The sequence below is a fragment of the Sturnus vulgaris genome, chromosome 14, assembly GCF_052056855.1.
Source record: "Sturnus vulgaris isolate bStuVul1 chromosome 14, bStuVul1.hap1, whole genome shotgun sequence".
Lineage (NCBI taxonomy): Eukaryota > Metazoa > Chordata > Aves > Passeriformes > Sturnidae > Sturnus > Sturnus vulgaris.
In genome coordinates this window covers 8,671,728-8,689,523 of record NC_142256.1, presented here as the reverse complement: position 1 = coordinate 8,689,523, position 17,796 = coordinate 8,671,728, and the positions used below count along the sequence as shown (strand labels likewise).

Genomic DNA, 17,796 nt, shown 5'->3' with positions numbered 1-17,796 from the left:
GATTTTATAACCCTGATTTATGATTTAATATTCAGTTCTGATCCAATACTCCACCACACCTGCAGCTCTTCTCAGCTTGGCACCATACATGTTGTAATATATAATATCAAAGATTTCTCTTTTATTTTTTCAAGTAATTTAGAAAATTTATGAGAAGTTATAGAGGGACTTCAGTGCTAAGTTCCTTAGGAACCTACTTTGATTTACCTTCCTATTTGTCAGTGAACCATTGACAATTTAATAGCATCATTTCAAAACAGTTTCACTCTTGTTCCAAAAATGGGTTCCTCCAGACAGTCCTTGACGTTGAACTTTGCACTATCTGATATAACACGCTGAAAAAATAATATTCTTATATTCAAGGTGTACATGACAACTGTTTCTTTTCTGTTCTCCATGATTTCTAGCAAAACTTGTTAATGAGGCACTTCAGTTTACTTTGACTTGTTATTCTTGGCAAATTCTTGCTGACTTAAGTTTTATTTCTAAGTGCTTGCTTAGAAATAATAATTATATGAATTTTACACTGTATAATTTGGCAAGAAGTAGCAACAAGGAAAAGAAATTATGTTTATGCCTTGTGGAGAATTTTTCAGTTTCTTTAGCATTTATAACAGCTGAATATCAATTCCAGCAGTACATTTTAAAAAGGTGATTTTCTGCAAGCCTGCAATGGAAAACCAAAATGTTTCCTTGTTACCTCAGGGACAAGCAAAAACTAATTTTCTTCTAACAAGGATCTTTAGCTAAAGGTCAGAATATGACTTTGAAACTGTATTGTTCAAGATGTTTGTGGCTGATTTGAGAGGAGTCAGAAGTGATAGCATTTTATGGAAATTCACTCAGAACTGTTTGAAATATGGTAGCTGGGGGTAACCAAGAAAATTTTATGTCTAATGTTTGCTAAGTGTGGAAAATCTATAAAGTTACAGTAAGTGGTATCTGATTCAGAATTAAAATTGAAGAGGAAAATCACATTTTTTTTTTGCAGCAGATAATTCACAAAGAGGAACAGAGGCTAAGTATAAATGCACTGAACAGTGACCAATGGATTAATTCTGACCAAATAAATGCTGTGACCTCATACAGGAGCTCTTGGTACAGAAATGAGAATAAAAATGTCTCAAAGGCATCCTTGGGATGTATTCCTACTCACTTTCTATTACAACACCTTCTGAAGAACTTGAAAAAGCAAAAAAATGGGGTTTTGAAGGGGATTGAAACAGTTATTAAAGATGAAAGAAATTAGTAGAACCGTATTTTGAAATTAATTTTATATTTACCCTGTGAAAAGCTTGGCTATTTATTCACATTTTTTTGTTTTCATAGCTAGATAAATAGAATCATAAGAAAATTTAAGCTGAAAAGGGGCTCTGGATGTCATCAAGTCTAACCCTATCTACCCACCAAGAAGTTTATAATGAGAAATAATCTGATTTACTAGAAACACACAATATTTTACAGGCCTACATTTAAAAAGCCTAGCTTTCAAAGATGAATTATTACAGGCAAGGGAAAAAATACCATTTAATAGTAATTTAAGAATCTAGGACAATTCCAGTCATTTCAAAACAATTTTTTTATGATTCAATTATCTTCTCATTTTCACTCCACAGAGCTCAGTCTCAGCAAAGACAGCTGTTAAATGACTTTTTAAAGAGTTATTACTGCTCTTAAAATCACTTCTTAATGTCTCCAGAAAAAGTTAAGGAGATGATTAAACACATGTGCCCAAAGCAGAGCAGTTTTTACAGACACACTGAGATTATGCAGCTGAAAGATCAACAGGAAATCAGATGGTTGCTGAAACATTCTGGGCAAAAGGGGGAGAAGGTTTTGCTTGGTTTCAAATCTATAGCAAGACAGGATCCTAAAAGAAAGAAACTATTTGTTTTTACCCTTGGTTTGTGGTTGAATTGTTTGCTTTAGAATATTGCAATGAGGAAAATTACTGAAATCCTGTGCATTTAAAAAATAAAGGGATTTATTTGTTATAATCAAGCAGCTAAATTTGCCCAGCTAAACTAGATCAGTTTGGTTTAGCTCCTTTCATTCTACTAGAATAAAATAATTCCTCAATGTATTGAGAGAATTATTATATCAGGCAATTAGATAAGACTGTGGCTTAGTTGTTGTGCACCTGTTGGTGTGCAAGGTAAAATAATTAAAAAACGAAGCTGAAGAACTGTTGGGATGCACAGAAAGAGCTGAAGAGAAGTATAGGATATAAACCTACAGAAACTAATCTCTAAAACAAAGTCACGACCAAATTTATTCCTCTGTGACACCAAATTCCCCCTCAGTGACCCCATCAAACACCAGCACTGAAATTCCCACCCTGCTGTGACAGCCAATCTGCTCCCAGACCCCCTCCTTCCCTCCTTTTTCAAGCAAATGCTTAATAGTCTAAACTCAATTCAAAGCAAATTTAAATAGCTAGAACAAGACCAGAGAGCCTGGCTCTTTACAAAAATTCTGCCCCTCCAATAATTCTTAGCTTGAAACATCTTTGATTTCATTGTAGTAATTGTTTCCATCCTATGTGACAAGTCAGGATATTTCACTAAAACCTGTCTGCTGCTCACAGGGAACAAGAGGATAACTAAAAGTATTTAAAGGAACATCCTGCCTTCGTTTCAGGTTTAAATATATGCTAGAGTATCTAAATTAATACAGTTTCAAAGTGTGTTGTCAGGAAATAGGCACTGTATTCTCATGCTGTGTCACAGGATAAAAAGTTGTTTGCCTCATCACATTCTCCACTCAAACCCATTTAGGCCAAACAAACATTTTTAGTGGAAAAGAAAGCAATGGCTGGTACCTGGTCCTTCCTTCAGTTCTGTTGTCCATATTTTGAAAACCTTGGGACAAGAATCTAGATTTCTTACCTGGATATTAACATTTGATTTCAAGATTTGCCTGCAAACAGCTTTGCAATGCAAAGCAGAATTTATGTAGGCTACAATTGATTATCATTATCTTTCATTGTTGCACAGTTTATCTTCTCATTATTCTGACATCACAGAAATCAAAGTCTGCTAGGACTCCCCATTACAATAAGTAGAGACCAGTAGACTTCCAAGAAAATGTTTTGAACAGCAAACAAAGGCAATACATTTGAGAAGTTGGACAGCCACTGTCACCCTTTGCCATGCTTCAGTTTACCTGATAAGTTACAAGAGGAAGGGAGGCATTCTGGCAAGAAATGAGCATTTTCAAACCCTGTTCATTTTAATAGAAGTTGAGAAAATGAAGAACCTTTTTGAACCGGGCAAATATACCTTGATTTAAATGGAAATTGTGAGCAAGCCACTAAGAAATCCTAGGAGTTGGAGAAAAGCTATTTTAAGCTATTACATATGGTTTGAGTTGCTAGGGAAACCTCTTTTACAGTGTTCACTTAGCACAGATGCTCAGGAAAGCTCTGTCTCCATGTCAGACCCTTTCAGAACGCTGCAGAATGTGAAGAAATAGAGATGCACTTACACACACACACAGGCAATAATACCTCAGTAATTTTATCTTAGTCATGTTCCACATCTTTGGTGGGAGCCCCTTCTTTCCCTCTCTGCCATGACCAAAAGCTCTGATTCCAGACTGAGAATATTTGTTCAAACATTGCCTTCAGTTTTGATCCATTGTGGTTCATGTTTTAGGAGCTTTGCCTCTGTCATGTACTCAGTGAAAAGGCAAAGGAGAGAGGCTGGCTCTGATGCCACCTTTTCTGGCCACCCCTTTGAACGGGGCAGAAAATAAATATGAACAAAAACTGGGATGCTCTATCATGTTTATATCAGGTATATATTGATCATTTAAAGATGAAAATGCTGGTTCTGGGTCGTTGCTGTCTCACAAAAGTCACTCACAAAAGATTCTCTCCAGCTCATCATTCAGTTTATGGAAAACTCCACCTAAAGGCAGAAATTCCCTCCTGTGCTCTCCTGCTCTGTGTGCTGGTGCAGTGGCTTAGGATGGAGTTCTGACCTTTCTGTCTGACATGTCTGACCCAGTAAAATCCCCCAGCAGTGCAGCCTGTCACAGGGGATTTAGGAGCAGGGCAAGACAACTTCCTGGGAAGTTCCAGCCCAGTGATCCTGCAGGAGCCAGGCTGCTCAAGCAGAGCACAATGAACTGTGAGATAAGCACAGACAGGACAAGGCTGGAAGTCAGCACTAATTTCTTTTGCCTTAATTTGTTTCATTCACTGAAAGGATCCCAATTTCTGCTAAAAAAGTGATGTAGAGTGGCTAGGAGGTACAAAATGCCAATAAGGTTGCCTGGGAAGAAGCTCCCATGGGATGCCACAAAGCAGGAGAACTCAATTGTGCCTCTCACTCCCTCGTTCAAATGGAGCCCAAACTCCTCAGCTGTTGAAAGTTTCCTTATACTTTGTCACTTGGTCTTAAAGTGAATCCAAACCTGACTTTAATACAATTAATAAAGTAACAAAGTCAGGACTGGAAGGACAACATTTTATTGAATAAATGCAATAAAATTGCTGTGTTATTTTTTGTATAACCACATTGAAATGCAAATTTGCTTCTCTCCAGCCTACTGAATACTACTGGCAAAAAAACCCCTGTCATAATAATAATAATAATAATATAAGCAATATTTTCCACAATTCATATCAATTACAAACTTTTAGCTTTTCTTTGTTCTTCTTTTGCTTTAATGTGCTACATTTATTTAGATTTGGTGTTTTTATGCTGATTCAATTACAGTGAATGAGGCTGGCACAGACCCTGGCCTGTTGGAGCAAATTATCACTATTATCTGTCCAGATAAATGTCAAGTCACTAATGGCATGGAGAGAACAGGTTCTATTAAGCCAGGTTGTCAGAAATACTGTTAAATACACTTGATACTGTCAAATTAAAGCAGATCTAATGTTCTGTCTGTAAAGCTTGTAAAGACAATTCTCTCTCTGGCCTACAAAGGTGCTGTGGGCTCATGAGCAGAGGTTTCCTCACTAAGGAATCCCTGTAAGGGATTCAACCTCATCCCCCTTCTTTTCTGAGCAAGCACAGGAGATGCTCAGTGGGCCTTCATTTCTGACTTTGGCAATGATGTACATAATAATAAATGCTAAAATATTTCTCAGGTGTTAAAAAGTGCAAGTGATCAAAGGTAAGAACAGGAGCTAAAGCACAACATAACTGATAACATTCAAAATTCCTTCCAGTAAATATGGAAGGACATTCACCATATGCTGGTTTGGTTGTACTGACTTGAAGGAAAATGCCCTCAACTGAGCCAGAAATGAATACAGCAGGTTAAGTTATTTGAATTCCTTTCCAGACCTAGGTTTGAGTTATATTTTCTGACACAGAAGCTCAGAAGATAACAGCTGGCTGGAGAACACTTTGGTATCAGCATATCTGTACCTAGGGACACATAGAAATATTTGGCTTGAACACAGGGAAACTCTCTCAGGGTGTAATTGCACAATTAAGAGAAGGAGAGAATTGATCACAGATATATTTACAAAACCTCCAAACAGAATAGAAAACTTCAGCCTACTTCTCATCTGTGATTTCTACCTGTGAGGCTGTCCAGACCTTTACACATCTAATAAATCTGTAATTATGACAGGGCCTTCTTGCTATATAGGTTAAAAATCACACTTTTTCTCCCCATTGCAGTAGAGTGTAGCTTTGAACGAGGTATCCAGCAGATCAGCTGAATCGGGTCAGGAGATATTTTGGAACAAGCCTGGGGATTTTTACATGACTGGGGGTGTCTCATATAGCAAAATGCAATTTGAAGTGGTGCCTTCATCTAGGGGATCATGTTTCACTTGAATGGGAAAACGTGATAAGTCTTGTTATTTGTTTGTTAGGATCCAGATAAATGTAGGAAAGAAAAAATGTAAAAAATGAAATGGTCATGAGAAGCCCAAGAATAGTGAACCTTTGCCTCTGATGAAAAATAAAAAAGAAGTGAAAAGCACATATGAAGGTATTATGATAGTGGTTTGAGGTTTAATAAATCAAGGTATCTTAAAAAATCCCCCAGCAGGAGCCACATGTGATGAGCTGCAAGGCTGACATTGGTAGGGGCAGGGATAATTGCTATTGAGACTGTTATCCTCTGCCTTTTCACAGAGCTGCTCACTGGAGGCACAACCACTTCACATTTGGTTTTTTCTTGTATTTGTATCTCCCTTTGCTCCTCTTTGCTCCATTTTTCCCAGCAATAGGCAAAAGGGATAAAGCAGGGTCTGCTTCCCCTCACTCTCCCCCATCAGGAGTCTTTCTGAGAAGTGCTTGATGAAGGAACAAACATGGAGTTAATGAGTTTCATCTGGCAATAATTTTACTTGGAGTGAAAACCAGCTCTTTTTGCCATTGGCCCGTATTTTGTTTTCTATGTCCTCTAAAGAAAAATGCCACAGGCCCAGATCCAGCATTAAGCCATTATTTGTCATTTTGTACATTCTGACAGCTCGAAATGGTGGTGTATCACGCCTTCTGGTCACATCACTTTTTGTTCTTTAGAAAGATTATCACTTGCTCCCAGGAAGTTGAGCAAGAAGTACTCAGGCTCCCCGAGTTTCCCCTTCACTTTTAATTTCCCTCCAACACAGCCATGTGCTACAAATGGGTTTGGAATTCATGCATTGCAGTGATCACCTGGCATTAACAGAAGAAAGGATAATTTTAAGATGATAATATATAAAATACTCTTATCCTTTTACCTGAAAGGTTTCACTCAGTTACTCTTTATTACATAATGTAAATGAATACAGTGCTAATTCTCCTGGAGGATAATGTTCTTGAATGGTGATTTAAACTGGCATTAATTGAAATGATTTGTCTGAGACACTTCATCCCTGAATATAGACACACATCTATTAAATAAAACACTCAGGCTGTGCAGGCATTGCTCTCTCCAGGCTGATTAGATATTGCTACAGCTCCAATTTCTATGCCACAGAAATCAGTGTTTTTAAGGCATGCATTAGAATGTTTATAGCAAAGTTTCATGTTCAGATTAGTTCTGTACCAGGAAGAGAACCATTAGAAACTCCTTTCTATGGACATAGGATTATTCAATTTCTTAATTATCTGCATAAAACAAACAGTGAGCATAAAAGCCTTTTGTAGACACGAGATCTTTCAACAGCAGAAAAAGTAGAAAAAGAGCACCAACAAAGAGATTTCACACACAAATCTGCAGAGACTGGAAAGTAATTTTGTAATTACTGTATTAAAAAATAATAACTATACCATTTGCAAAGGGAAGCAGCTTACTGAGGAGAGTGTTTGGATTGATTCATCTTTGTACCTCAAATTCACGACGTGGCCACAGCTGAGAGAAGGCACCAAGGGCTCAGGGGCTCTGACTTTGGGCACAGCTTCCATTTTCCAGTGGAATTACCCCAACAAATCCCTGATTTCTATTCCTAGGAGAATTCAAAATATCATGACCCGAATTCATCCTGATATGAATCATGATGACATCTGCCTGTACGTTGTCATGTCTGGGGGAAGAACAAAACTCAAACTGGCACTGAAAAAGTGGCTCCAGTGTTTTGCTGAAGCTCCTGCAGTTAATGACAAGCACATTTACACTTGTAATCCCAAATGGGAAAAGTTATTTTAACTAACACCAGCTGAGAGAAGTGACAGGTTTATGTTAACCTTAGCAATAAAAAAATTGCTAAAAACAGGCAGATTGAGGAGCTCCAAGTTCTAAAGGAATTGTCAGAGCTTTCAGTTTAGTTGGGAAGGCAGGAGTTTCTCCATTAGCCAAAATAAATTATAAATTTTGATTACTTATTTCTTCATTTGCTACATAATTTTCTATCATTATTACAACCTCATGTTAATGTTACGACCTCAGCAGTCATCAACAATTTCCCATACTCTTCTAGGACAAATGTTTTTGCTCATACCCTTAAAACTCCACAATAAAGAATGAAAAATTAAGAAGATGACTGCAGCAGAAATTTCAAGGCAGAGGCTGGGACAGTTCTTGCTGTGCTACAATTTTATCAGCATCAATTAATACAAGCACATCAACTTTATCATTATTTTATCTGTGTTCAGAAATGGCTTCCTAACTGAAATATTTTCTATTCTCAGCCAGCTGCTGGGGTTTAGCTGTGACAAATGCTGGGATTTTTGTAAAAAAAGAGTTTTTCTCAGTAGCCAGCCAGAGGGGCAGAGCACACAGAGCTGAGCAGGACGGAGCTGTCTGGGAAAGGGGCTGAGCACTTCTCTTACACAAGCAAAAATAAAAGAGAGAGAAAAAAAAAATTGATGGAAATATTGCTGCACAAACAAAGTGAACTGGTGGAGCTGCAGCTTTGCCTTGGCACAGCCACAGCACATCCAGAGCTGAGCCCCTGAGCTCCAGGCTGTGACATCCAGGGATGCTGGGGACCCTCACTCCTTCCCAGTTTGCTGCTGGGAACCCTCACTCCTTCCCAGTTTGCTGCTGGTGCCTGGTGGGATTTACAGTGCACAGGGAAGGACACCCCAAATTTAAATCTCTTGAGTGGCACCAATAACTGAACTTGACTAAACTGAATTTCACAAATATCTTAAATAGGAACATTCAACAAACACCTGAGAAGTGGTCACCATAAAAATGTTAATAACAGCCTCATCAACACCAACAAAATTAAAAGATTCCAATAAATCACCTTGTTTTCATACAATATTATGCTTCTAAGCTTCCTTATCGTCAGGTTTGTTTCCTAGTTTTGGCCAAAGGCACACTGAATGGGGTTTAATAAAACACTGAGTTTTAAAAAGGACATGGCAAATAAATGGCATTTATGTCTTATTGCATCCTAATTAAATAATGAGGAAATCTGGATTTATCCTTTATATACTGATTAATGAAGAGTGCTCTGCTGATTAATGTGAAGAGTTCTTCATTATGACAGAAAATAAATTCAACATAATTCAGAAATTTAAATAACTGTAGGCCTGGAATGAATCACAAAACTCACGACATCAATTCTGATTACAGAAAAGATGAAATTTTACCTCCACACACCATTTTTGAGTCCTGGCTTTCTTAGGATCCAGTACAACCTTGCTGTTACCTGTCATTTCCTCCCCTGAGTTTCATTCAGGTAATTATTTGAACAGAGGATAACAACTCTTTGAAAAGTAAAGATTTCCCTAAAGTTTAATGAGGACAAGGGAAAAGCTGCTTCTGTGAATTTAAATTCTGTTCCCAAAAAAACCTTTTTGTCTTGCTATGATATACCCATAATAACAATTAAATACTAATAACAGTTAAACCCTCTTTCTACCACATTATTTTCTGCAAATTCTTCTAAAATCATGGAGCAGCATCAGGAGCAGGGTTTGCCTGGAATGCTCTCAGCACCTTGCCTGCCTTTGGAACTGAATCCCTGACAGATTTCAAGAGTGGCTAAACAAGTTATTCATATCTCTTGTATTTCTTACACTTCAAACCTGCCATCCCAGCTCGATTTTGAAAATGTCATGTGAAATAGTGTCAGGAGCCATCCAAAAGGTGAGATGACTTCTGACAATTCATGTTTTTTCTCCCAGTAAGCTTTGGTACCTTGAAAAAAAAAAGAATAAAATACAATGTTCTGACATGATTCATTCTGACCAGCCATGCTGGCTGGTATTTGTGTCCTTCTTATCATCGAGACACTTAATGCTTTTTGATTATTTCTTCAAGTTTTCAGTTTATACTGTCTGTCTGTTTCAAAATTCCATGTCTCTTTTAAAATATGGGGCCATATTTTGATTATCCTTCTCAAATCCTTACAGGAAAATTCTGGGATGATTTTAGTTGGCTCTCTACCTAAAATGAAATTCATACAACTCATTGATTTGGGAATAATTTAAATACAGATCTCTCTCTCCAGGCTAATCCACGTTTTAAGGCATTATTAGGAATGCTAATTACAGCTCCTCATCCCAGTGAGCACCAACACAAAGGTGACATGAAACAATTTGGGTTCTTGATTCTTCAGACCAAATCATTGATATTTTTCCTTCCTGACTAATGAACTTTTGGAAACTTTTATTCCTGAATATTCAGCTTTTGTTGGTCCAAACTTGTGCACGTTTAATAGGAATAAATCTTTATCTGTGCTACACCCTCAGCATCCTCTGCCAGAATTCCAGATCAGACTCCAGGGGCCTTTCCCTGACTCCTTCCTTTAGGATATTTTGATCTCTGACTTCTTTAGTTCATCATTACCCAGCACCACACTCTGAAGGTCAATATTTGAGTCTGACAGTTATACACTAAGGAAAATATATAAATATTTATCTTTGAATTTAATTTTTCCCCTCCATAAGATATCTACCATTTTGAATCAGCTGCTGAAGATAAACCAGAAATTATATTATTAATTTTAATGGAGAACTTGCTTTTGCTTCCAGTATTTTTCAGTCTCTGAAGACCTTTGCCTTTGAAATTATTAATTATATTAGGGGTATTTATGCTGTAGTTAAATGTGACTCCACTAAACTTGTGAAAAAAGTACCAAAGACTAAATGAAATAATTAGACTTTCACTCCCTTGGAAATTATTCTCTAACCACAAATAAATACATGCTCTGGGGAAATATTTATTTCACACAAGCAGTGCTGTCTGTTTACAATAGGAATGGTTTAGTATTATTTGAGGTTTTTTTCTGCAAACATCAAGGCTAAATGCAATGTACTGAGATACAACACTTAGAGTGGATAAATTGAATCCAAAAAAAAGATTTTTTCAAAAATGAATTTTCTGGAAAACATTAAAGGACACTTAAGAGGTAAATAGCAAAACATCCAGTGGCTGGTACAAAACTAATGAGCATATAATCCAATTTTGCAGCTTTGTCATTGTCTAGGAAGCATTGAAAGAAAACAAATAAGAAAGTGGAGTCATTAAACACACTGAGACAAATTCATTTTTGTAAGTCTGAAATGACAAAGGAAACACATTAGAGGTGAACTTGGTTTTCCCCTTTTTCTGTAAAACTATACTAAGCTAAGCTAAAATGGATTTGAAATTGTAATAAAGACAGAAACATTTTGCAGAGGGGACGGAAAACTGCTGTGGCTCACTTCAATATTACATTATAATTTGATTTCTAATTATTTCCCTGGAATTCTATGAGCTATATAATGAGGTATGATCTTTGAAAATGCAGGATCTAACATCTCTATTTTCTGATGCTACCAATTCAACCTGACTTACTCTTTTTTATTTCTCTGTTTTCTGAACTAGATGTTAAATTGTGGATGTAATCCAATATTCTGCTAAATTTAATACGCTAATTTCATGAAGAGATCTTATCTGTCCTAATCATTTATGAATTTGCATTAACAATATCAAAGACAACCAGGAAATTTAGTCAACCAGCTGTCATTATTTCCCAGTTGGGCTTGGAAATAAAAAAAAAAAAAATTATATTAAACTGAAAAAAAGTTTATCTAAATAATCTTTAGCTAAAGCAAATGTTAAATATTGAAGCATTTTCAAGCTATGTGATATACATTTATAGCAACAAATGCATCATTATTTACTAAAAACAGATGAATAGAAAAAGAATTTTCTAAGGAAGTGTCAGAAAGTTGTTTCAATCTACATCAAAATCCATATTTAAAGGCTGTAAGGAATGATGTTTCAAAAAAACAATATGGGTTTTCTACAAGTGGGAAAGATAGAATTCTGGAGTGGGAGGAATATATTTATATTGTACATTTCTGTGAAAGGCAGAGAAATTAATTTGTCTCCATTATTTGCATTCAGATTCTAAAGGCCACGTAACAGGTTCCATGAGCTTTTAATTTGGAAATTTCTCTAGAATTATATGGTGCTCATTAAATTGTCTTCAGATTCATTACTATTGAGTCAAGTAATTTAATGGACAGAGAAAGAAGAGATCAGAAACAAGACCTAAAGATGCAATATCCAACATTTCACACTAAGAGGTATTTTAGCTGTCAGTATCACAGGAAAGTGGTTTTTTTTTTTAAGGATTCTGTTTGTGAGTGCTCAGCAGGCTGCATTTATCAGCCCAGTGCTGTGCAAACAATCCATCCACTCAAAACTGACTGGAGCAGACAAATCAATAGCACCCCCTACTACACACAACTGCAGTAAAATACAGTTTACATGCAGGTTTAGGAATGAAAACTTCCAGATACCAAGGAGAAAAAGCTGGAACAAGGCATGGTAACGATAGCACAGGGTTAAAATGTTTCTAAAAATCATGGGAACTGCATACAATAGATTAAGGGGGTAGGCCTGGGAAAGGGAACTGGGCCCTGGGAATGAATATTGAGCTTTGTCTTTTCTAGATCATGTGAAGCTACACCTGGGTAATCATCATACGATAAATGATCTGATTGTTAAATGTAACGATTGTTTGATAATTTAATATGATTATTGTTTAATCATAATAAGAATCAGGAGAAACGATGTAATCCTAACAAGAACCATGAGAAAGGATATTTGGGGGGGGCTAATGAAAATTACAAGAATTCATGCCTGGATAAGATCAATGTATACAATAGAACAATATGGGTTTAATAATTAATATATAGTTATATAATGAAAATATAGTTATATATCATAAAAACATGTTCATCTCAGATCCATGTGGGAGTCAGATTTGGGTCTGCACCCGATTCCCAGAGCTCTTCAATAAAAGCCCCTGCATAGAATCATTCTGGGATTATGTGTTCCAACGCTAACAGTAAGACCAGGATTGCGGGAATTTTAGAATTTTAAAAATTTCTGCGCTGCCATTTGACCAAAAATCACCATCATCGGGGTTTATAATGCATTTCCAAGGCTGTGCTGATCGCTGCCTGTGTCCCTGGCAGGCTGTCCAGCACCAGCAGCTCCCTGGGGATGAGCACCAATGGCTCTGACGAGTATTTCCAGTCCACGAACCACGCGGAGCAAACCTTCCGCAAAATGGAGAATTACCTGCAGCAGAAGCAGCTCTGTGACGTGCTCCTGATCGCTGGGGACCAAAAGATTCCAGCCCACAGGTACAGCTCCTTTATGCCTGAGCTTTCCAAAAAACCTCACTTCATGAATTCCCTGCTTGGTCATGAATGGAGAGTTACTATAATTAGGACCCCAGCTGATGTGGAATAAAACCACGTGAGCAACCTTTCATATCTATTATTTTAAACACAATGAAATTCAAATGCAAACCACTGGCACTGTCCACCCTCTCTTCTTGCTGCTGTCAAACTACAGCAAGATCAGTGAAGAAAACCTGCCCAGATAAGCACTCTGGGAGAAAATTAGATTACTAATTACTCTTTTAACTTCACTGCTCGCTGCTAATCGTTTCCGCTGTACACACAATTCCTAACATCACAATGCTGCATTTTCTGCCTGGTGTTGAGGTGATGAGGTAATTTGCTGTCCTGCTGCCCCTGCCTCCCCTCCAGGCTGGTTCTCAGTGCAGTTTCTGATTACTTTGCTGCGATGTTCACCAGTGATGTGCGGGAAGCAAAGCAGGAGGAGATCAAGATGGAAGGAGTGGAGCCCGAGGCGCTGAAGGCTCTGGTGCACTATGCCTACACAGGTAACCCTGCCCCAGAGCTGCCCCCCAGCTTCTCACACTGAAATGCTGCTCATGGAAACATTATATATGTATTTTTGTCCATTAATATATGAATTTTCATACTCTGAGTTGTTAAAGAAACACCCATCTCCAACCCCGACACCTTCCACAAGACCAGGTTACTCAGGGATGCATTTTGAGAAAGGTTTTTTCGCCTAATCACAATTTTCTTTTTATTATTTTTAACCATCCAGATTGGATCTAAAGCTGTTAAAGTTCCAATAAAAATGTCCCAATCATAGTATTCAAAATCCACCAAATCCTGTGAGTTATAATAACTATTTAAAGAATCCTTCAGCAAGATAGGAAAATGAATTAATGAATTTGTGAACCACAGTCTTTTCTTTTTCAGAGAAAAGCCAAAGAGCAACAAGTTTTTAAAGAATGAAAATTCAAGGGGGAAGGGAAATTACTTAAAAATTTTCTTTTTTTTTTTCTCTTTTCTAAATGCAAACCGTCCAGGTATCCTGGAGTTAAAGGAAGACACCATAGAGAGTTTGCTGGCTGCTGCCTGCCTCCTGCAGCTCTCCCAGGTCATCGAGGTGTGCTGCAACTTCCTCATGAAGCAGCTGCACCCTTCCAACTGCCTGGGGATCCGCTCCTTCGGGGATGCCCAGGGCTGCACCGAGCTCCTCAAGGTGGCCCACACATACACCATGGTAAGGGCAACACCTGGCAGCTTGGCAGGCACAAACGCACGCAGAAATACTCAATTTCTGCCCTTCCCCGTTTCGCAGTTTTGCCTTGTAGGAAGGCAAAGTTAAATTTGCATTACGGGTGGTACCTACTCCTGCCAAAAAAAATGTAATAGTGCCTTAACACGGCTCACGCTCAGAGACAAACAGCAATGGGCCACCCTTACGCCTTTGATTCCACACACAGAAAATTCTAAAGCTGATTTTAAGGTGAGACACGCATAAAAAGAGTCAAAATAAAGAATGTATTGGCAAGATTTGGAATGCTAAAAAAGAAACACGTCCCTGACTGCAACATAATCCTCCTCTGGCTCAAAGCAAGAAATGAATATTCAGAGCATGGGAAACAGAGAAGTGAGATAACTTGCTATGAAACCAAATTAAGGGATAAATATTCAGGGCACCACGAAGTGCTATCACAGCTTAAAACACAAAAAGAATGGCAACTGCTACAGCTAAATAGATATAAAAAGAACTACTTGTTAGGAGACCCATGGCAGCTTTATGCTTCAAATATTAGTGGAGGATGTCAGAAGCAGTTTAGAGGCTTCATAATGCTGAGAACAGTCCAGCAAGGGATTGTGCCTGTCCTGAAAGGGGTGAGAGGGCACTGCCTGTGCTCCTCCCTCCCACAGCAATGAAGGGTTTAGCAGCAATTACATCCCCTTTACATTTCATAGTTTGAAACGGGGCATTTAAGATAGAGGTTTGCTCAGCCTGTATGAAATAGCGTTGTCCTTGATGCTCCCAACCATTTTATACTCATAGAAAATCAGAAATCCCCCTCTACCATTGCCTCTCTCCTCCCACCAGAGCAAGAACGTGGGGGACAGCTCCAGGCATTTAAAATTGTGGTTCAGATTTCTGCAAAACTGAAATCGAATCATATGGTTGCATTTATGGTTTTATGTCAGTAAGAGATTCTGAGACAATAAACAACAAAGAGATTATGACAATAAATTTTGTTTATAGTTTTTTTTAACTATTTGAATCCTCCAGTCTTTCCCAGGAGTTAAACCTTTATTATTCTTGGAAACCACGTGTCACAGACTTGAGTCATTAGGAACTTCCTAAAATGAAGGATCATGATGACTCTATGACACTCAGCAGCATTGGGCATAAGTTTTACACTATTTTCCTTGAAAACAACTTGTACCAGCTCTAGAACCACCTCCTGTTCTTGCATGGGACAGACAGAAAACGCTGCCATGAAACAGGACCTGCACCATAAACTCACCCACCACGTTTGCTACTGACAGATTAGAAAGAGAAGAGGAAACCTGCACCACTGAAGAGTTTAAAACTCTTGCAGTGATATTACAAAAACCTCTGGAGAACAGGAATGCATAAACACATAAAAATCGTGGAGGGGGATAAGTAAAACGTTCAGGTTTGTTTCATGTTGGTGAAAATGTGTAACTTGGGGGAAAGACCACAAAATTTTTCTGTAAATACAGAGCCCATTACATTTTCAGATGTGCTGTAAACACCAGATCCATTCAATAAAACCAGACACAATGGGGACCTTCACCTTCAATATTTTGGCCACTGAGGCAGAGTATTAACAGTTTCCTGCCTGGTGTCTTTTCGTGCAGATAGAGCTCATTCTGATAAACAACTTGGGCTATATTTGTAACTAGAAGTGGATTGGCCTTCCTGTCCCTGTTCTCTGAATGTCACAAATATTAAAGCAGGATATGCATAACAGACCAAAGTTGACATCTCCTTTAATCACTGATACTTCTGTGTTTGCATCCTGGCTACATTTGAAAAGAGTTACAGAAAGTGAAGAAACTGCTGAAAACAAACAATAAAATATCAGTTACTAAAATTCTTCAACTGCCCTATTTCAATCTTCTAAAGAAAATATATTAATTCTAGGTACAGAAATAGAAATTCTGTTTCAAATGCAGTCATGAATCCCTACATGCATCTCTTTGCAAGTAACATAACCCCCTCTCTCTCTCTTCACCAAATTTCTTTTTTCCTTTGGAATTTGATAGGGAAAGAGATAATATATATATATATTGATATCATGTATATTGATATTGCTGCAACTGGATTGTACAATAGTTTTTTTTTTAAATTAAAAATAATTCAGTGAATTATTCTAGTTATGTAATAAATGTGGCCACTTCTGGAGTCAGGGGGTTTTATCACAGCAGTAGCTAAAAGGCTGAGAACCCTTCATTGGGATTTGTCCAACTTTGTATAGCCCAAATAGTGCTGTCAGAAAAGCGAGCTGAATTTCCTTTGCTGTATTTTGCTGCCCTAAGAGCAGAGTCCTACAGCCAACAGCTGGCACAGCTCGTTGCAAAAGGATTGGAAGGTTTTGGTGCAATTGGCTCAAAACCTTTGAATCTGCAGCAGAAGGGACACGTTTCGTTTCAATGCCCACTTGGCATTTCTAAAATGCACATTATATCTTCAAATGGTCTTTCTATGCAGCCACAGTGCTAAGATCACACTGATGAACAGAAGTGCCAGTGGCAAATCCCTGAGCCAGGACAGGCTGACAAGAAGCCTGACAAAGACATCTGCAGCATGGTGGTGTGCAGAGGAGCATTTCTCCTCAGATCTGCAGGAGCAGGGCAGCAAAAAGCAACCAAAACCTCCCTTAAATGGTAGAAGGACATTCAGTGATCTTTAGAATATCCACAGCATGTCCCTGTATTGTGGAACTGATCAGGAATGAAATATTCCCAAATCCTACATTACCTACAGAAAAGCTATTTCTGCCTGTGAAAATCACCAGCGCATTGAAATCTCCTTTCATTTTTAGGAACACTTCATAGAAGTAATAAAAAACCAGGAATTTCTTTTGCTCCCAGCTAATGAAATTGCCAAGCTCTTGTCTAGTGATGACATCAACGTGCCAGATGAAGAGGCAATTTTCCAGGCTCTGATGATGTGGGTGAGGCACGACCTCCAAAACCGCCAGCGGGACCTGGGGATGCTCCTGTCCTACATCAGACTGCCCCTGCTGCCACCCCAGGTAGGGATGCCAGGGCTAACAGGGAGCTCTGCCAGCTGAAGTGCTTGATTTTGAGCATCCTGCAGGCAGAGAGGAGGGGTTTGTGGAAAGATTCTGGTTTGGACTGGAGATTATTGGTGATTTTTCACCCTTTTCATTTTTAAAAATGATATATATACCTATATATAAAATTATAAAGTGTATATCTTCATTGTTTTTAAACACAGATGAAAATAAATCCCTCAATGCCAGTGTAATTACCAGGCTCAGAATTACCTCTAAAAAATGTCATTCTATTCCAAAAGTCAAGTGCTCCTTTGTTGGGTTGCAATAGTTCTCCTCTAATAGCACAGCAATTTAGATACCAGGCAAAGATGTTCCTTTAGATTTACCAAACTGCAGGACAGATAAGCCACAATGCTTCTTTCTTTATTGTAGACAAATATAAAAGGGCCTAAATTATTGCTGACCATTCAGAGCAGAGACATTACTTGTCCCTTAATTCTGAAAGAGACAATTCCCCCACATCCTGTTTTATGGAA

At 38.1% G+C, this 17,796-nt stretch overlaps 1 protein-coding gene across 2 annotated transcripts in view; it reads left to right on the top strand.

Moving 5' to 3' along the window:
* The window catches only part of KLHL4 (kelch like family member 4), a 37,660-nt gene that overhangs the window by 6,594 nt on the left and 13,270 nt on the right, over positions 1 to 17,796 (top strand). Inside the window, exons 3-6 of one of the 2 annotated variants that reach the window (XM_088173065.1) lie at positions 12,828 to 12,998; positions 13,458 to 13,546; positions 14,048 to 14,244; positions 17,063 to 17,275. In XM_088173065.1, coding sequence (XP_088029191.1) covers positions 12,828 to 12,998; positions 13,458 to 13,546; positions 14,048 to 14,244; positions 17,063 to 17,275 — 670 coding nt within the window. Of the gene's footprint in view, positions 1 to 12,827; positions 12,999 to 13,409; positions 13,547 to 14,047; positions 14,245 to 17,062; positions 17,276 to 17,796 lie in introns of both variants that reach the window. The other variant, XM_014888345.2, reaches the window with a different exon arrangement.